The sequence below is a fragment of the Pangasianodon hypophthalmus genome, chromosome 8, assembly GCF_027358585.1.
Source record: "Pangasianodon hypophthalmus isolate fPanHyp1 chromosome 8, fPanHyp1.pri, whole genome shotgun sequence".
Lineage (NCBI taxonomy): Eukaryota > Metazoa > Chordata > Actinopteri > Siluriformes > Pangasiidae > Pangasianodon > Pangasianodon hypophthalmus.
In genome coordinates this window covers 4,793,272-4,815,212 of record NC_069717.1, presented here as the reverse complement: position 1 = coordinate 4,815,212, position 21,941 = coordinate 4,793,272, and the positions used below count along the sequence as shown (strand labels likewise).

Genomic DNA, 21,941 nt, shown 5'->3' with positions numbered 1-21,941 from the left:
AAAGCTGTAAATTAAATTTAAAAAAAAAAAAAACAAGAAGAAAACAAAACAAAACAACAAAAAAAAGAAGTAATAAAAGAGGAGACACAAAGAAAGAGTGAGAGAGAAAAAAGAAAATTAGCAGCTTCAGGGTGCTAACTGTACTTCAGAGTTGATTGTTGCCCTACAACAGCATGCCACGCTGTGTTTTACTCCTTACACAACACAAACATTTTAAATACTTCACTAACAACAAGCCGTAATGCCTTTAAATATCCATAAACACGCTTTTCCTGGCCTCAAATCCCGTAATCATGGATTTATTATTTCCCCCCAGTGTAAACGGATTACACCACTTTAGCTGTTCTCATAACAAACTCCTCAAATATAGAAACAAATTTACAGAAAATCGTCACGCAAACCTTATCTGACCAAACACTTATGATCATTTCTTTCAGTGGCTTGGAAAGTGTAGCGGTGTGGATTTATTGTCGTCTCGGATTGGGGTTTGAAGAATAAAACACTCCATCATGACCAACATGACTGAACCCCAGTACAGCTCTGTTCCCCTGCTAACTAATCCCCATTATTGTCAGCTCTCATGCTGAAGCAATTGTGTGAGACTTTACTCTGAGTACAGGATGTGCGTGTTACATCAGTATGGAAGTTTCTGTCTGTGTGTTTCAATCAGTAGATCTGCTCTTCAGGTCAGAGGTCACTCTCTCTTACACACACACACAGCCACAGTCAGGTTCCAACGATCTCCAGTAACGCCTGACCGGACTGTTCCACCTCAGACTGGACAGAGCAGGAGGTAAGCAGCACAAACACCCCCCAATACACACACAACAAAAGCCCATCAATTCCTCACACACACACACACACGACACGGAGAGCTCGGAGCGCCTGCCGCGGAGACGCAGATTCCTTACATGGTCTGTCTCGATGGAGTGAGCTATCACATGTTAAACCTATAAATGGATATTTTTCTTCTCTCACATAAAAATCTGAGAGATGTTCCTCTCCGGCAGCTGTGTCTAAAACAGCTCCTTTTTTTTTTTTTTTTTTTTTTTTTTTTTAAGAACAAGCTCCATTAGCAGTTTGATTTTTAATTTGTAAAATTCTACAAATATCAAGAGAATGGAAATAATGCTAAAGGGGGGGAAAACAGAGAAAAAGAAGTAAAAGAAAATTGAGAAGAAAACAATGGACTAAAAAGAAAAAAAACTAAAACAAAAGAGTAGAAGAACTGAAACATAAATAAAAATAAATGAACCATAAAAAACTTCAATCATAACAAAGAAGAAAATGAAGAAGAAAAGTTCATAAGAAAGCCAAAAAAGTGTTATAAAAAAAAAAAGAAAAGGAATAGGAAAAACAAGAAACTCAAAGAAATCAAACAAACAAATAAGTGAAACTAAAAAAAGAAAACAGAGTAAAGGGTCAAAATGGGGAAAAAAAGGGAAAAAACAAGAAGTTAAGAAAGAAAAAAAACTAGGGAAAAAAACAGAAAAGTGAAAATGAAGAAGAAAAGAAAAATCAAAGAAAACAAAGGAAAGAACAAGACAAGAAGAAAAAGAAAAAAAAACCAACAAAACAATGAAAGCGAAACAAAAAAGAAAAAATGAAAAATTATTAAAAAAAAAAAAACAAGAAAAAAGAACAACAAAAAAAAGAGTAAAGAAGCAAGCAAAAAAAGAGAAATTATTAAAAAAAAAAAAAAAAACAAGAAAAAAAGAACAAAACAAAACAAAACAAAACAAAAAAAGAGTAAAGAAGCAAGCAAAAAAAAGAGGGGAAAAAAAGAGACAGAAAACTAAGGAAATGAAAGAAGTAATAAAGTACCCAGCATGTGTTCAGTGGTATAAAGGTTAATTGCTGTGTGCTGATGATGTGATGAAATCAGAGGGAAAAGATTCACTACTCGATCACCAGTCCAGCTCGAGCACACAGCGAGAGGCCAAGTGCTCTGATCTCTCAGGAGAGTTTGGCTGCTGGGGTCATCCCTCACTGCCCACTGCATCTCTCTCTCTCTCTCACTCACACACACACACACACACACACACACAGTCCACGAGGCTGTAAATAATCACACACGCAGTCTGGACGTGATGCCCAGTCACCCTTTCACCCTGGCTTCAGCTCGCTGCAGTATTCGCTTTAGCTTTATTCCTCATCTGTGTGGATTTGCACGGATTTGTGTCTTTCATTAGTGAAAACGTGGTTGTGACACAACAACGTCCTACTGTTGAAAACATCACCTATTATAACTACCTCTGAAAGAAGGAACAGGTTTCCCTTTGAGTCTGAGTAACTTTAATGTTACTTCCTCATGCCATATAGATCGTTTCCTCTTTAGCTCACCTTCACCAATTAAGGGTTCCTGTAAATCAGCACCGCCTACTGAAAAAGAAACCACTATTCATGATAATAACAATAATAACAGACACCTCACAGCGGCTTCTTGCTAAACTAGGTAGACAGATCAGTCTTAATTGACTCAGGCCACTGTCTAGGTAAAAAGTCAAACCTTTATTTCGTACGTTCATCACTGGGCTTTCCCAACAACGAGTAGAAATAATAATGTGTAAAAGTTCAAAAGACCAGACTGAAGAGGGCAAAGGGAACAGACTTCTATATCACAATCCCTGTCTGCGCTGAAAAGAACACAGAAAACTCCCTGTGCGTTTTTTTTTTTTAAATATAAAGTCACTGTGTTATATTCTCTAAAGACGTCAATACTCGTCTGCCTTGCGGTTCCCCCCCCCTACATTGTGTCATGACTTTTGCACAGCTGAAATAACCACAAATGATTGCATTATGATCGCCTTTTCTTCATGTAGCCCTTGGCATATACACTATATATACACACGCCAAAAGTATGTGGACACCACGTGTAATTACCGAGTTCACCCACTGCTAACAGGCGCCGTGTAATCTCCACAGACACACACTGGCAGTAGAATGAGTCGTACTGAAGAGTTCAGTGACTTAAAACTCGGCACTGTCGTAGGATGCCACCTTGGAGACAAGTTCTTCCTGAAATTTCTGCCTTGTGAGATCTGCCCCGATCAACTGTATTGTGAAATGGAAGCGTCTAGGAGCAACGACAGCTCAGCCATGAAGCTGTAGATCACGCAAGTGAAACTGGGTTTGGAGGAATCCAGGAGAACTCTACCGACCAGAATGTACAGTAGCAGCGTTTGATGGAGGAGGGATAATGGTCTGGAGACGTTTTTCAGGGTTTGTGCCTCTTAGTTCCAGTGAAGGGTAATGGTAATGTTAAAGCTATAACATACTAGCGTTTGGGGAAGGCCTTTTCCTGTTCCAGCCTGACTGTACACAAAATGAGGTTCATAAAGACATGGTTTGATGAGATTGGTGTGGAGGAACTTGAGCGTCCTGCACAGAGTCCTGATCTCAACCCCTCTGAACACCTTCGGGATGAACTGGAACGTTGATTGCAAGCCAGGTCTCCTCGTCCAGCATTAGTGCCTGACCTCAGTAATGCTCCTGTTGGTGGAATGAACACAAATCTCCATGGCCACGCTCCAAAATCTTGTAGAAAGCCTTCCCAGAAGAGTGGAGGCAACACCATATTGATGTCCATGGTTTTGGGCAGCAATCCATGGGATGGGATGTCCAACAAGCTCATATACATGTAGATGTGATGGTCAGGTGTCCACATACTTTTGGCCATATATTGTATCATATATTATTTATATAGTGTTTCTACGTCATAGAAATGAGAATTGTGATAGGATCGCCGAATGAGTTTCTGCACACGTTCTCCCTGTGGCCTTGTGGGTTTCTTCAGGGTTCTCCGGTTTCCTCCCACCTGCCAAAAACGTGCCAGTGTGTGGACTGGCGAGTGCAAATGACTCCTCGGTGTGAATGTGTGCGGGGAGCCCTGTGACAGACTGGCGTCCCATCCAGGGTATATTTCCTGGGACAGACTCCAGATCCACCATGACCCTGACCAGGATAAAGTGCTCCTGACGATGAACGAATGATTAAATCAATGTTCTATCCAGAGCAACAAATAGCCAGGTAGTAAATATTTTAAGTATTGTTACACTGCTGTTTTGCTAGCTTGCTTTAGTGAAAATGAAATACTGAGAGATACAGTGGATGCATAGATCTTTAGAGATTTCTCTCAACATTTTCAGCCGGAATATGTTTGATTTGCAACCAAAACTGGCCAAATGTCTAATTTCCAGAGGAAAGACACCTTGTGTGTGGTCGATCGGGTGGTTTTGCATACATGCTGTAGCAAGCACCTTTGTTTGTGTAGCCATACAGCACTAGCATGGTGCTACCAGGGAAACCATGGCAACCAGAAAGGCTGACTAGAGACTCGAGTAATTATGAGTGATATTAAGGGAAAAAAAAAAAAGTTTCACACACACACACACACACCAGTGCAGGTGGAAAGGCAGCATGAGGATAAAATGTGCTGTATTCTTACACACACGCTCTCTTCACGTTATTTATCATTTCTCATCATTCTTCCATTCTCTTCAATGACTCTGGGCTGCAGTTGTTTAAGACACTTGTCTCAACTTGTCTCCACTTACAAACGTCTTGACAATTACCCAACGAGTGCAATCAATTCGTCAGAGCAAAGAACACGGTGAAGACTAAACTGTGCTCGCGTGGCCACTAATTCCACCCTTATCTCGTACATGGCACAAAATGTACTGTACGTATCACACAAGAGAACCTGTTATCAAACACACTTCGTCATGCGCCGCCTTGCGTGTACAGATCAATACGGTGATGTGTGCGCCTGCGGAATTTCAGGGACGACATCTGACTCCAGCATGTCTTCATACTTTGCTCTGTGCATACCTGCGCCACTCGTGTCTCATTTCCCCAAAAGAAACATCTACGCTAGGGGTAAATCTCGATGACCCTCTCTGTACCCGCATCTGTTTCATGCTCCAAATATCTGTACCCGTATCTAAATCTGAAGTGGGTGTGGCCTAAACCCTTTGTGTGAATTCTGGCTCTGACGGTTCCTCCACCTCAGCTACATCACTCCAGTATATAATTAGTATCGACTAGAGATGTGTGCGGAACTGTTTTTAATCTCGCTCATGTAGTAATGCTGCGTTTGCGGTGCCTTGTGAGCAGTAATTTGCAAGTTAAGTAATAACATCATGCTGGTGCTAGCATGAAAAACATAATGGACGTATAATGACAGATTAATATGAATTTGTGTCGGACCTTAGTAACTGCCAGGGTCAGGATAACAGTGGTTTAAACCTGGCGACTAGTTTGTTTATATTTTGTGAGATAAAATCAACTAAATTCGTTAGAAAATCCCACGAGCAGGTATTGGGTTACATCCCTGTTCCACAGTAAGCCAGATTAAAATTTGATTGGTAGTGAACTGCATTAAATACAGGCATAAATGGGCTTAAATGCATCTTGTTCCAGTTACTCAGACATCCTGAAAGTTTCTCAGACTGACACGGGTCACGTAACATTTGTAACGTGAGCGCTAATTTGTCCCACCAACCTGATGAGAGTCACCAAAACCCAAAAATGTCATCCACGTCATCAAATGACTAACCGAGCCACAGCAGATAGTATGTAAAAAAGACAAGTAGCTTGTTAGTGATTCCACAGAATTGCAAAGGCTAAATACCTCAAGTTATACCTCAGCGCTGTTGAATTCTCGATCTAACTGGTCAGAAGGTGTTGATTAATTCTCTATAACAGCAGCTCTGACGGTAGCTACGGTTCTAATACAGGAACTTGTATGGTGGACACTGCACATAATCAAAGTCTAATAAACAGATAAAAATGTGTTAAACAAAGAAATTCATAGAATCATTGATACTGTGAGGTTTCCTGTAATGATTATTTAACATTTTTGGAAGGAGTCTCCAGTGCCAGAGGTAAAGCTGGATGTTTTCCAACATTGGAAAGTCTTCAGGACAGATTATCCTGCGTTTCGTCTCAAGAGAAAGTGAGGGAACGACTGTTTACAGTTGCTATAACGTAAGTGATAACAGGAACCAACTTGTTTCGTGGATGTTCCACAACATTTAATGGAACTAAAAGTGGATAAAAGGTATGACGTGTCATTGTTTAAGAAATGCAAAAAATTTTTTAACTTGTACTGCTGTGGCACAAGAGAAATTAAACACTTAAATAGCCCTTGAATCTTTTTTTTTAACAGCACGCCCATATATTTGATTTAAATATTAATATTATATATTATAATGTTTATAATGTTACGATACTGCAACAAACTATCATTTACAAATTTTTAAGTGTAAAGGTGATCACATTAAAACTATCCATCAGATATAATCTAGGTAAAAAGAGAAAATGAGGTGCTTTACTACGTACCTTTTGCCTAATAGCATCAAAGGAGTGAACTACGTCATTCACGAAGACTTGCATTTGAGTAGGAAAATGTCCGACGTAAACAGCTAGCAGTCTCGGCTGTTCGCTTGCGATCAGATCACTCGAGACTGGTGTTAAAAACAGGTCTTTGGTTCAGTAACTGCTTTATTCACATATTAACTTCGCTTCACTGCACCAGAATGTTCCGAACTCTTTCTTTCCGACTAGAGAGTTCAGAGGGTTTTACAAATCGACTTTCTAAAATCAGCAACTTTGATGTTACACACAAGTGAGAGAGATATTTATAGCGATAAAACCTTCTCTCTTAACCCTAACACTGTAAACGTCTTAAATATGAAAGAATTTTCCAAAACAAAGTTATTTATAAGTGTAAGCTTGAGCAATAAATATTTAATTATAGATATCTACAACCTGAGCTTTATGTAACAAACTATTCCGACTGATGATGTAACGTCTTTACTTTTCTAGCTAGTTAGTAAGCTTATGGTTGTGCAGCAAATGTTTTTAATCCGTCTAATAATGTGACTTCACGTTGTTGCGCTCAGATGAAAATCATGCATATTTACGCATATTTGAGCTCCTGTGCTAAAATCTGGTGCTCCCCTTGTTCAGCAACTTGTAGGTGTGATGTAGGGGTTCTGTGGCTCCGAGTTGTGAGGGGAAGTAAACAAGGGGATTTTATGAAGTCGATTGAAACGAGTCACTTAATATTTTCAGATTCGGAACTTCCTACTTCCCACCTCAATTGTTGAAGGTTGAAAAAGAAAAAAAAAAAAGGACTCTTACTGTAAGCAAGCACGTGTTTGATTTCTGTGTGGAAGAAAACACTTTCAAACAACTTAATTAAAAAAAAAATCATCAATATACACTTAGGATTTATAATAATTCTTTACTGAAAAATGATGAAAGCGTGAATCGAAAGCATTAAATTAACCCGAGCTTTTGTTAAATCCTGTATTTGGAGATATTAAAACAATAAAACCAAACAAACACTTTCTAGCTACTCTTTCTTTTTCCTACGAGCATGGCGACCTCTGAGATGAAATAACGGCACAGAATTCCAACTCTGAGAAGTGTGGGCGCTTGAAAAACTCTGAATTTCCGAGTGGGAATTATGAATTAGAGGGCAGTTTAAATTTGACTTCTACATAGAGTTCGGAGACTTCCCACTTCCCCCAACAAACGAGTCACCGCTGGAATGAAGCAGTAGGAGAGAAACCCCAGCCACCTCCTCCTCACCGCTTCTGCCCTCAGCTTACACCAGGTCACGGCATCTGCCCTCGCGTCAAAACAGTGGAGGCAGACTGAGTGGAATGTCTGTTGTGGAATGCCGTTTGCATATGACGGAAATTTTCATATGCAGGACAACACACCCAAGTCTGGAGTGGGTGTGTGTGTGTGTGTGTGGGTGCGCATGAGTGAGACGGTCTCTAGTCGGGTCAACCCACAAGCTCCTGTCTACTGTCACTCGGCATTCCTGTCATACCTGAGGTCCAGGTCAGTGGAGCGCAAACACGACTGTATGAGATTCTCAGAAGGAAATAAACACATTGCTGATTTAATCTGAGAGAGAGAAAAAAAAAAAAGGTCACTTCAACTTCCGTGACTTGAAGTTGAACAGACGTTCCTGGAAAAAAAGCATCAAATTTTTACCTTTATTACCAGAGATTAGAAACCGTATAAGGAAGAAAAATTAAATTTTCACTGAACGTAACCGAAAACAAACAAAATCTCTCTACATAGCTCCGGAGTGAAAATGTTATTTTAAAAAGAGTTTCATCGGTTTTTCCGTTCCAGAGTGATTTCAGAAAATAAAGCCCAAATATTTCCCCAATACGCCTACATTCCTGTCCAGAATTCATCACATCCTACACATCTGGCTATAGGAAGATATGACGATAGATACTCGCTCTAGCCGGGTTTTTGAACATCTGTGTAGAAAGTGTTTTTTTTTTTTTCCCCCACAATTGCAAGCAATAAATCACACTGCAAAGTAGAAAGACGCTCTGAAAATGTCATCAGTAAATACACACTTCTGGTTAAATGCAGTATTTGGTTTTATTCCATAAGCAGATTAAGCCATCATATGTAAAGAATGTTATTAACACATTCTTCTATTTCATTCAAGCAGGAATGTTAAAATATCATTTCTGTTCAGAATGAGCCAAAAGGATAAAGTTGTTTCTAATTCCTCTTTAGTTCTGAAAACGACAGGCCTTCCGCTCCGTGTTTGCTGCGTTCATTTGCATTTTGTTTCTAAATGAATACTTGAAAACAACGAAACAGTGTTTTTTTTTTTTAAATATAGAAAATACTGACTCATATAGAAAAATTAAATAATCATGAGTTTAAAAATATTTTGAAAAAACTCTCGGCCGTATATTTCAGTGCAAACAGAAATGAAATGTATGCTAGTGTACATGCTCTTTTCTCTGGTTAAGATACTTCAGATACCTTATTCTGTTTTTTTTTATATATATCATAAAAACAACATAATTTGAATCACACACATTTGATATTCTTGACTACAATAAAATTCTTTCCATTTTTTCAGCCTCCATGTCATCATCTTTTACAGTCCTCCCCTAACTATTGAAAAATAATAATAAAAATAATAAAAATAAATAAATAAATAATAATAATAACAACCCATATCATGGAGTAACAGTGATCTGTAATCTTCCCTGTAATTCCTGAAACACATCCGCACCACTCAAGTTTGTTCATTAATTTAAGGCCCCGAAAAAGGAATCTGTAATGATGAGAAACAAGCAAAGGAGGAACACGAGCGCTTCTTTCTGTAATATATAGTAACGAAAACAGTAGTATGTATATTGTTTTAAAGCCAAACATCTTGTTTTTCTGTTTCACAATGAAAACGAATGAACGAAAGATACACGAACTAGAATCACTGATTCATTCAGTCACTTCTGTTCTGTTGACTCAAGTTCTTGTCTTTTAAACATTTTTAAAACTTTGCCCGCTGTCGTCTGTACCCAGAATATGAGCGCTCTTCTTTGTTTTGATGATGCTCTGATAGCGCAGGAACATCGTGGACATTTTAAAAGTCCGTATCTGATTACAAGCCCAACTGATTAGACTTATGACTCTTTCACTGCAGCACATAGCTATTCCACAGCATGGTAAAAGTGAGACATTCTCTGCGTGAGGAAATCACACCTGGCTAGCGAGATTTTAGACTCTATCACCTCTGTCTGTTAAACTAACTAGTTCCTTACAAAACAATCTTTGTACGAAGATAGCCGAGGCCAAAAGTTACAGAGAAACCTAAATAAATCTAAAGTAGAGATGTCAAAGTATGCTGTATATTGATAGATATAATATATCAATATATACTGTATATACACAAGCCAAAGTATATTACGGGTGGAAACCCCCAATATTCACGTAACTATTTTATATGTGTGCATGTCTGTGTACACATAGTGTATGTGTGTGTGCATACTATATGTCTGCTGTTTCCAAGAATTCAACCTCAGCAACTTCTGAAAGCTTTTTCCAGAAAGCTACAAAAATTCAGACAAATAAATAATAAAAGTAGTGACCAAGAACTAGTATCACTTCAGACTCTCAGAACATTTCAATCCTGTTTACAAAACCTCCATCAGAAACAGAACATCTGACTGCTTACAATGAAGAACAGCTTGTGATGGACGGACAGACACACACACACACACACACACACACACACACACACACACACACACACACACACACACACACACAGAGAGAGAGAGAACCGGATGTTTTCATGCCATTGTGCTGAGTCCTGCTGAGAAGCTTAGAAGCTTTTGAACAGAATGCCCGGCTGGCAGAGCCTGTTCCTACTCACTGTTCCATTACCGAAGAACGTGAAAGTGTTTAATTACACTGAAAAAAATCCCCAAAACAAACAAGTGTGGTGTTGCTTCCTTAAAGACGTTGATCACGCATTATATGTGGATTAAGTTCTTTTCTGTAACTTTAGCCCTAAGAGGAAGACTGTCTGACTTCTATCTGCTGTCACACCATGCGCATGGTAGGATTGATCGGATGTAGTTGCGCGGCTAGAATTGCTCGAAAGATACTTAAATTCATGAGCGGATCAGCCTGATGGGCCCCGCGTGCTGCTCGGGTTCGCTACGTGGCTGAATAGCGGGCGAAGGTAAACGAGTTCAGGACACGGTGTTGGAAAACGCGTGTTAACGGGAAGTTGGAGGGATAAAAGACATCCAATTACAGCGCCGATAACTAGGACACATCTGAAAGGCATTTTAATGCATCAGGTAACTGATGACTATCTGATCCCGGCTGATTAGGAACAGGTGCTTGGACATGGGGTGCAAATGAAATCCACAAGCAGGCGGTCTGGATGGGTCGAATTCACAAAAAATTTAAGAACTTCATTTGTGCTACAGTGTTACATTTCGTCTTACATTCACTTGTCGGTAATTTCTACTAATCCAATCCAGAAAAAAGGGTGACTGAAGAGGATGGGAGAAAGAAAGAAAAAGGGGAGAAGGGAAAAAAAAAAAAAAAAAAAAGGAGGTTCTGTTCCATTTTGAGAAGCGGTTCATCAGGTCATCTCACTTATACAACCCTGACTGTGTCATTCAGTGACTCGACAACAAATCATTGTTGAGCAGTGCTTCAAATATCTTTAAAATTGGGCGTGGCCTAAACCATAAGTGTTTTTTTGTTTTTTTTTTTAAATAAAAACCCTACCACTATAACCCCAGAAACACTGAAAAAAATTTTTTTAATCAGCCTTGCATAATTGATATTTTTGTTTGTATCTACTTACCAATTGAGTAAAAAAAAAAGAAAAAGAAAAGGATGATCGGGTAAATAATCTGCCTCGTCACGTTTATTACCCCAACGACTGTATTTCACGCGAACGTCGATGGCGTGTTAAGGATGGGTGACGGAGATCAAATCTAGGGGGCGTGTCCTTCTGTCACTCTGTGTAATCACGTGATACACGAGTGTCACTGATAGGTGGCTTGAATCTACACACTGGGCTAGAGAGAAATCAGCCTCAGCCACGCTTCTCGCTTCTTCATACCGTTCTGCGTATCTTTATTCCGACCATTGGTGGTGCGATTGATTCCACAAAAATTCAAAATAATCGGACTTTTGTTAAGAGCAAATAATCTGATGGCAAAAACTAAACCGTGTATTGATGATGTTTTATATTTGAAAGACATAAAGCCCTGTTAGCACATTCATAGCCGAGCCCAAGCTAAATAAAAGGAAAAAAAAAAAACAACACAAACAGAAAGAAAGCAGATCCAACCATGCACAGCTGAAAGGAGAGTGCTGGGAGCGAGGGCTGGTCTCCAGCACCTGACACCGTTTCCCACGTCTCAGAAACGCGAGTTCACATTCCACCAGTCACCCCATTTACATAATAGTGTGCCTTGAGCTTTCATATTTACAGTGTGTGGAAGCAGTTGATGGCAACTGAACAACCTTAAACTGTCTTCATGATGAAAGTTTTCTGCAAATGAGGTCTGTTTCTTATAGAGTGCTTACAGTTTCTTAAAAAAAAGACCAAGAGATGATGCTTGTTTTCACACCTGAGCCTGCTCTCGAGCCGAATAAACCAGCACTGAAACCGCAAACGGGCTTCTCAGTGTAACAACAAAACTGAAACCGCACATAGGCTTTCTCACTATCTCACACTCTCTCTCTCTCTCTCTCACACACACACACACACACTCACAGCAGGTGTAGATGCGGGTGCGAGTGTGTGTTCGTGTGTGTGTGATGAAAAGTAGGGGTCTGCAGAATGAAATGACTATCCACTACCCTGCTGAGAAACCTGAGGTCCGAGAAGGAATGACCCGCCAACGGAAAGCAGGCCGGCGTCATTGTTTCCAATGTTCTTTAAACAAACACATTATTCTGAGTGCAACTGTGGAAAAAAAAAGTCCTCGTAATCACAATTAAAGCTTTTATTTATTAGAGTTGCCCAGTACGGCAGGTTAGGTCGAGGCATCCTGATGCAAGTGACCTAAATGTCACCTCGCTCTTAAAGCGACATGCAAATAGCCGTGTACACAATCAACCGCTGCCGCTGTCAGAGCCAGCCATTCACACGGCATTACGTAATGAACTCGGGATGGAGTCAGGATGGAGAAAGCCATACGATTCTTAAAAGGATTCTGCATGGATGCACTACTTCTAGTTTTACATGCAGTCGAGTGCAAAGGTTTGCATCTCCCATGCATTTTAAGTTACTTCTTCACAAAATATATATACATACGTATAAATCCAACACATCTGACAAAACCAACAGAAACCTGTTATGCCATCATGTCATCTAGACCCGATTTGAGCCTATATACATCACGCCGTCAGAGATTTAGATTCAGAAACTATTAAACAAGAAGAATTTTGGACGGCATGAACACATTACAACTGAGAATTGGCAGTTCTAAAGGCAAAGGGTGTGTTGGAGGATAATTATCTTACATTCAGAAAGAAAGAGGCAAATTTTCTTAACTGATAATATTAGTACTTTTTTTTTTTTTTTTTTTTTTTAGTATTAATAAAATTTGTTACTCATACTGAAATAATGTCGGTTAGCTCAAACACACCAAATGTTTGAGAAAAATTAGCTGCATTAGCTGCTCTTCTTTATTTGGTCCTACAGGTACGCAAACTTTGGCACTCAAACATTCATGATGAAAAACTATAAAAGAATCAAGTATACATAAAGCACTATAAATACCTACACTATAGATGAACACTATAGCACTAAAAAGCATTATATAATAAGCACTATATATAAATAAACACTAGATTAAGTACTCTAAAAACTATAGATTCATAAACACTGTCGATATACACTGTACATGACGCATTATAAACATACACACTGTACATTAAGCCTTGTGGATTTTTTCCATTGCTACAGAATATAGACAATCGTAATATTGCTTCATAAGAAACTGAAATGATTAGAGACAGTTAGAGACAGTTAAAGTCAATTTATAATCACATCATGGCACCCTAAATCTGAATCTGATCAAAATGATGAAATCTCCCCATTTATAAGAACACATTTTTAATTTATAATCAAACATAATCTCACTCTAAGTATCGTAAGTGGAAGCTGGTGCAGAATTCTGGTCTACGTTTGGTCTACGAAGCTATCGGTCACGTTCCAAAAACCTGTTGCCTTGTTCTGTTCTCTGTTCCTTCTCCAAGTTTGGCAAGAACATTTTCAGCCACTACGCTCCGCAGAGCTGGAATTCTAAAAGGAGGTTTAATCTATTTGCTCATTTTTAAGATCTACATCCAAGATCTTAAAACAAACATTTTTAAAGCTGATTAAATTGTTGTTCTGTCAGTCTCTCTTTTTTTAAAGAGGCTCGTTCTTTTTTTAATGAGGCTCACCTGAATAAATAAAGGACAAATTAATATGGGGGGGAAGCAACTCACGTTCAGATTCTGTCTTTGAAAACAAAGACTCACGTATGCGAATATATCTGTGTACTAGTTCCTTCCCGATAGCTGATGGGTTAGCTCTTAGCTACAACAAATTTAAAGCCACTATAATGCTACAATAAAATATGGGTAAATGTAAATAGTGATACTGTTACATTTATAATAAACAAGAGCAAATAAAAAAAGCACAAAACAAATCTACATTATTTGTAGATGCACAAAATTAGAAACACTGAACCGACCAGAACCCATAGCCCCGCCCTCTTGTTTTCTATTGGCTCACAAAACTGAGGCCCACAAATTCACAGGTCACCCGGATCACGTCCGTACAAAACAAAAGAAATAGCTTCCAGCAGGCTTGGGGCGACTGACGATAATATCGGGAACAGCAGATAGATTCCAACTAACATGATAGCTATCAAGTTGTGCGATTTAAAAGTCTGTCTACAGCTTAAAGATCAACAAAAAATAGACAGTGATTTATGCCATAATATGCGTTTCCTTTTCACCCATTTCAGGAGGCAGCTTCCGGTAATTTTTCCGCCGTAATGATGTAACGTACGAGAAGTGCGTAACATATGTCTGGCCACGCCCCTTCGAGCTCCTTTTAGTAGGAGGAGAAAAGTGTCAGACTGTATGCTTAGTCATACAAAAACAACTGTGAAGATAATAAAATGTCTATTAATCGAAACAAACACCTAAGTAACCTAAGTAACGTTCTCCCAAAACTGTGACTCTTATCGTAACAAAAAAAAAAAAAAAAAAAAAAAACAAAACTAATGGTAGATGTTGCGGTCTCGCTGTACTCTCGAATGCAGTCAGTGCTACCGGAAAGCTACAGTGAAGACAAACAGCCTCCTCATCACCAGAGTTCCACCAGTATTTATTTATTCTGCATTACGGATCATAATAAATCTAATCTAGAAAGCAAATTCGGATGGATAGATAGCTGATACTAGCTAGGACTCGTTATGCTTTCGTTGCATGAGATGTGTTTCCCCCCCCCCACCAGCACAAAAAGTGCTCCAGTCAGCACTTTTCTGAAAAGGTGAAGGCCTTAACCCTGAGATTTTAAAACAGCTGCCTTCGTTTAAAATATAAGAAAAAGCGCAAATACATAATTTGATAAGGGTTAATTTGACCTCCTGAAAGTTTACAGGTCTATATTTGCTGTAATTTTCCTGTGATGATTATGAATAGGTATTTAAAGCACAGCTATCAGACTACATGGGCTATCGAGTGTTTAAAAAAAAAAAAACCCAAAAAAAAAAAAAACCACCACTCTCACACACACACTCACAACCGCAAGGCCTGTGGTGAGTAATGCTGGTAAGTGAGACCCTTATGCACGCTACTGTTACCAGCAATGAGGAATATAAAAATGTCCATTTTACGCTCTGCGTGCTTTGAAGGGAACTATGTAACGACAGAAGGAAGAAGAAAAGCAGGAGCTCGGACTGAGACTGGTGGGTCGGACACCTGCGGCGTGGGAATGTGACACTGCTGTCCCTGCTGGGAATTTCAGCGCTGAGCTGAACAGCGAACAGAGCGCTGACATGTAGGTCAATGCCAGTAACCTCAGCTAACACAGGCAGGGAGGAGCTGAGGTCAGTAAAAACTAGACCGACAGAACAAACGTGAGGTTCAGAACTGGGACGCAAGTCACACAGAGACATGTGCAGTTGAGTGCATAAGTATTAAGCTCAAAGAGCAAAAAAAAAAAAAAAGGAAGGGGGGGGTGGCAGCTTGGTGAGGGAACACCTGTTCAGGAACTAATTTGTGTCATGGACATTTCACAACTTTAACCTTATGCAACCACAAATGGATAAAAAAAATACAACTTGTTCATTAATATACAAAACATTGCAATCAATGGCAAACCTCTGCAGCATACATAAAACAAAATACTTCAGGCTGTTATAGCAAAATAATCAACTTTGTGATGGTAACCCATCAAAGCACCTCGTCGTTGATTACTTTTCTAGAACAGCACGACTCGAAGTGTGTTATTCCTTATTACACCAGACACTATTCAACCATTTTTTGCTAATAACAAACAAACATCTATGAAATCCAACATGATAAGTGCTAAAATACACTTCGTCACCCAATTCCAAACCCGGTTTATCCGAAGGGTGTACAAACTTTTGCACTCTGTTTATAAAGAATGAGGAAGGACGTGACGGAGATGGGGATGAATGTAGATAAGGAAGGCGTGAAATACAGAGAACACAATTATTAATACAATTCATTTTCCATGACACAGATTGGCAGCTGGGGGAAAATGCTCTGGGTAAAACAGAGAGTGTGTAGTAGAGAGTTTCGCACAAACAAAAAAAACCCCTGCACCTTAAATTTATCAGGCCACTCATATCTGAAAAATGGGCTGTTCAGAACTGATGAGGTCTCTTACCACATGTTTGTAGCTTAATATGGAAAACACGGCCAGGGGAAAAACTCAGTTATTGATTTAGCAATAATGTTTCATGACATCACACCAAACTGCTGAACCTGGAAATCCATCCAAAGTCATTTGATTGAGTTCAACAAAGAACAGTTTGTTATTTTAGAAAGATAGATTTCATTTCAGTCATCTGGGGTTTTTTTTTTTTTTCTGGGCTGATGGTGAAGCTGAGTGTACTTCTGATAAACAGTACCTGCGTTTCTCACAGGATTTTACAGCAGGATTCATGTGAAAGTGACTCGAACTGCCCCGCACATGAAGCTTACGAGCGCCCTCGAGTGTGTGCAAGCGGTAATGCGGCAGCTAGCTGAGGAATTTAAGAATATTACTGATCACCAGCTGGCAGAAGTGACGTCCCTTCAAGACGACAGAAAGTCATATGTTGGAATATGTACGTGATAGAACAAAGCTGGCACGTAATATACTGTATTTTAATGGTGCTTATTTTCTGACGCTCATGACAAGGTCCTGCACAGGAGATCTTTCTTTCGGGAGATGAATTAAGCAGAGACGGAGGTGAAGAGGAAGGGAAGAGTCATGTAGGCAGTGAAGTGATCATACACACACATGATGAACAGGTTACAGAAGAGTTACATACCGACAGCTCTGAAGAGGCACGCACCGTCTTCCTTCATTTTTTTAATCACAAATCCTTTCTTTTCTCTAAGTGCTTTCTCGAACCAGTGCTCCTGCTGCACAGAGAGAGAGAGAGAGAGAGAGAGAGAGAGAGAGAGAGAGAGAGAGAGAGAGAGAAAGGGCCAGAAATACAGGCAGAGACAAAGTGAGACAGAGAGAGGGAGATAGAGTGAGAGAAAGAGAGAGACACAGAGAGAGACAGAGAAAGGAAGACAGAGGAAAAGAGAGACAGAGAGAGAGTGATACAGAGACAAACAAACAGAAAGACAGAGAGGCAAAGAGTGAGAAAGAGAAAAAATGAGAGACAAATAAAAGTGTGTGAGTGAGAAAGAAGAGAAGAGAAACAGAGAAAGAGAGATTGCAAGAGTGAGTGAGAAAGACAGACAGAGAGAGGGGTAGAGAGAGAGAGAAGGGGGCAAATAGAGACAGAAAGACAGAGACAGTAAAAGAAAAACAGAGAACGAGACAAGAAAAAGAAGAAGAAAGATATTACATTTCAATAGAGAACCTCATATAAAATTATATTCACTCTGGGCCGGGGTGTGTTAACTTTTTACTCCCTACTAAATTCAAATAAAATACTAAGAAATAAAATACATGATGCACTTTTTTTTTTTTTTTTGGGCCCAAATATGAGTGAACACTGATTTACTGACATGACTGTCCATTTGTCAAACTCATCCAGAGAGAAGTCACTTATTAGCAAAGCAGATATTATAAACTCTCAACACACAAAGCACCTGAAACAATCTTCATTCACACAGAGAAAGCAAAGAGTCTAGCGCCCTCTAGTGCACTACAGTGGGTTTAGCAGTATAGCATCATTTCAAACAGATGGTTTAAAGTTGAACTGTGGGATGAAAGCATTGCAGGAGGGAACAGGTGAAGGGGTGAGATGGAAAAGACCACAAAAATAAATATTTAAATGACTGTATAAGGTGTACCTTTACATGTTGTGCAGGAAGTCTGCACTTAAACATCACAATACACTGCAACGTACTTGGAAAAAGTGCAGTCTTTTTTTTTTTTTTTTTTTTAATGAGAAAAATCAGGACGAGACAATGGACGTTTGTTCAGGTGTGGTGAACGCTGCGATATTACCTGACACACTCTCTAAGTCCCGCCCCCTTCTCCCAGTTTACACGAGTAACATTTTGACCAAGGCTGAGTGAAAAAGATGAATTAGGAGTGCAATGCAGTGTTAAATCCAACACTTTATAAACATAAATTACGCAGAAATGAAAATCTGGTCAGAAGGACACAAGTCCTCCAAAAACTCTATCTGATATCTGAACGATTTCCACTGATGCTGAGAAGTCTAAGAAACCTTTATATCCGCCAAACAATATATTATTCACACCCGACATAGAAGAAAAAAGTCATGTCAGGGTTTGTAACATAAACCTACAAAAAGGCGTTACTAGGGCTTAGTGATCGGACAAAATCTTATCACAATAGGGATAATTTCATATCTTGAAATGATGTGTGTGTGTGTGTGTGTGTGTATATATATATATATATATATATATATATATATATATATATATATATATATATATATATATATATATATATATATATATATTAAAACCCTCTATTCAACTTCAAGTTTCAGGAACGCAGACGGCAGAAGTATTTTTCTTTGTAGGTTCCTCAACCTTTAGTCAGGCTGATGCCTGTTCTGTGTCGGAGTGTTTCGGGGAGTTTCGCTCTGTGTCACGCTCCCCTGTGCGTGCCTTGGTTTTTGTTACAGCGCACCTCTAGCAGCTCCTAGCTCCGACCTTAGTGACGTAAACTGGCTGCTGAAAAGTGGCTTTTGAGACATGGGTGATATAGTAAAATATCTCTCAATATGTGGCAGACGTTGGAGTTCCAACCCTAGACGAGGAAGAAGAATTAATTCCCAGAAAAGGAGCATCCTCTGTAATATGGAAGTGGTTCGGGTACAGAAGATCAGATGTGAGTCAGACGGCTCTTGAGACTGTATGCTGATGTGACTTGTGCCCAAAAAGATAGTGTTACTATTTTCATATCATCATTAACATCGTTACTGCAAAAAAATACCATAAAATATCGAACTCCATACGGGCACGGGAAGGACCACGTGGAACTCCATAGAGGCACGGGAAGGACCACGTGGAACTCCATAGAGGCACGGGAAGGACCACGTGGAACTCCATAGAGGCACGGGAAGGACCACGTGGAACTCCATAGAGGCACGGGAAGGACCACGTGGAACTCCATAGAGACAGTAACCTGAGCTAACATGGGACCTTGGAGCTGTGTATATATATATGTGTGTGTATATATATATATATATATATATATGTGTGTGTATATATATATATATATATATATATATCAGGGCCAGACGAATATTTGTTCAGGATAAATGTAACCAGTAAAACGTTATCAGTGTGATCTAGCGGAACAAAGAGACAGAAACGTGATGCTCGGAAATTCCCGACGCAGTGCTGCTCAGTGTTGTTTGATGGCAAGCGATGGTGAAATACAGCCCTGGAACTGTATATGTAAAAATCACAAAAATAAACAGATAAAGGTTTAACTAATTTACACAGATATTGCATTAACTGAAAGAGGAAAAACGTCACAGTACACGAACGCTCAGTGCCCCAGCGTTTATCTCACTTTCGTTATGAATGAGAAAACATGCGAGCTTAGATCAACTCTGTGCAGCGCAGTGAACATGGTGAAGAGGTTTAGGCATAAAGACGTGCTAAGCACAGGAAAATCACATACTTTATAAAAATCACAGACTTTATAGCCCAGCACAGGTGAATTCTCGAATGTGAACGCGTTGATGAATTTTCTGGAACAGCAGCTTTGACAGTAGTTCTGGCTCTGACATAAATCACAGGTTTATATTAATGCACTTGTTCTCATGTTATTGTTGCTATAGTAACCGTTCACACACAGGAACTTGTGTGGCGGATGCGGCACACATCTACAGCTAAAAATAAACAGATTTTTTTTTTAAAAAGTGTTGTTTATATGTAATCTTTGATATGGTGAAGTTTTCTGTTAGGAGACGTTTATGGAGCATGTCTGTGTGTCCACACTGTAACTGTCAGTAAGTTTCCGCTCCAGGAAACGGAGTCCAGCGTGGAAGCATTTCACCAAAAACAGCGAGCGTCGCTGGTGCTGTGATGCTACGAAAAAGTCGGACAATGTTAGTACAATGTTATTTAGATGAAACACCTGAACGTGAAAACACAAACCAGCAGGTATGTAGATTTGTAGGTCAGAACTTTTCATCTCAAGGTTTTGCCGATTAACTAAAGCTACAGAGCGGTGAGTCCAAATAGCGTTACCAACTCTAGACTAGCTCTAGACTTACGCCACCTAGTGCCATTTTGACACAAACCACCTGTGATGTCATTTCATTTGAGCAGATGTGTAAAACAACTGCTTTAGGTGAAGCCCATCTGAGGCAGTTTTGTGTTTGTGGGGGTTGCACCCTGAAGAAGGCATTTCTGCCGAAACGCGCGGGTCTGCAGCCCATTATTGCCTTTTTTTTAAAAAAAAACATTTCTGATATGAAATAGCCATTTAAATAAGGGCTTTTTAACCATCTAAACTGGAAGCGTGCCTTGGATTACCTTTTTTAGATTACATTTTCCCCACCACAGAGCACCTCGAACATACTCCACAGAACTTCTGAGCACACCTGATTTGTTTTTTTTTTTAATTTCTTGTTCCCACCTCTTTCCTGAGTAAAGTAGCTAAAGCACGATCAAAAAGATGCTAGAATTTGCTGGATGATGTCACCGATTAATTTGCATATTAATTATTCATCATAACCACTGTCATATTAAATTACAAATTAGGGTACATGGAGAAGGAAGCTTTTTTTTCTTTACACTTAGAATACAATAGAATAGAGTTTTATCCAAATAAAAAAAATAATAGATGACAATTTATTTCTTAAATAATTTATTTTATTAAATTACTAATTTTAAATAAAGAAGTCACCTTTGGCCATGACACCACAAACTAAACTTTTACACATTTGCAAAACACTCTCTGTCAAGAACGCAGACAATAAGAAGCAGTGACAGTGAGTAGCTGTGAAAGGTGATTAGTTATGAAGGAAAGGAAATGGTTACTCGCTTGTATTACTTGGAAATATCTCCAAGAAGAGAGTTTAAAATGAAGTACAAAGAGGTGTGAAGGCGGGACAAACGGTGGTGATCAGTGATTGGTCGCTGGGAAACAGTGGTGATCAGTGATTGGCTGCAAGTGCAACACAGTCAGCATTTCACACTGATGGTGAGTCGAGTGAACCTGCGCTCTCAGCTCGTTTATCTGCAGCTGTAATGTGAGCTGGAGAGCCGTATCGAGTTTAGGACTGTCAATAATGTTTTTGTCGATTTGCCACTCTGTTTTTTTTTTAAAAAAGCTGCTAAAGGGGCCCAAAAACTAGCCAAAAGTCAAACAGTCCAAACAGTCTATATAGACAATTTCAGTCAAATGAGTTCTCAGTAAAGGAATGTATGAGGAGAAGATATGCATTCTGTATTTTCTATATACACTCTATGGGCAAAAGTTTGTGCACATCTGACCACCACACCTATATGTGCTTGTTGAACATCTCATTTCAGATTTATTCCCCCTTTGCTATTATTATAAACTCCACTCTTCTGGGAAGGCTTTCCACTGGATTTTGGAGCGTGGCTGTGGGGATTTGTGTTCATTCAGCGACAAGAGCATTAGTGAGATCAGGTACTGATGGTGGGTGAGGAGGTCTGGGATGCAGTCGGTGTTCTAGTTCATCCCAAAGGAGTTCAGTGGGGTTGAGGTCAGGGCTCTGTGCAGGACACTCGAGTTCTTCCACTCCAACCTTGACACACAAACCATGTTTTCATGGAGCTCGCTTTGTGCACAGGGGCACTGCCATGCTGGAACAGGTTTGGGCTTTTTAGTTCCAGTGAAGGGAAATTGTAATGCTACAGCATACAAAGACATTCTAGACAACTTTGTGGCAACAGTTTGAAGAAGATGCACA

The 21,941-nt window shown here is 39.5% G+C and overlaps 1 protein-coding gene across 2 annotated transcripts in view; it reads right to left on the bottom strand.

Annotated features, from left to right (window-relative positions):
• otud5a (OTU deubiquitinase 5a) overlaps positions 1–21,941 on the bottom strand; it is a 44,095-nt gene that overhangs the window by 18,988 nt on the left and 3,166 nt on the right. The window contains exon 2 of one of the 2 annotated variants that reach the window (XM_026928273.3): positions 16,878–16,971. In XM_026928273.3, coding sequence (XP_026784074.1) covers positions 16,878–16,971 — 94 coding nt within the window. The remainder of the gene's footprint in view (positions 1–16,877; positions 16,972–21,941) is intronic. The other variant, XM_026928274.3, reaches the window with a different exon arrangement.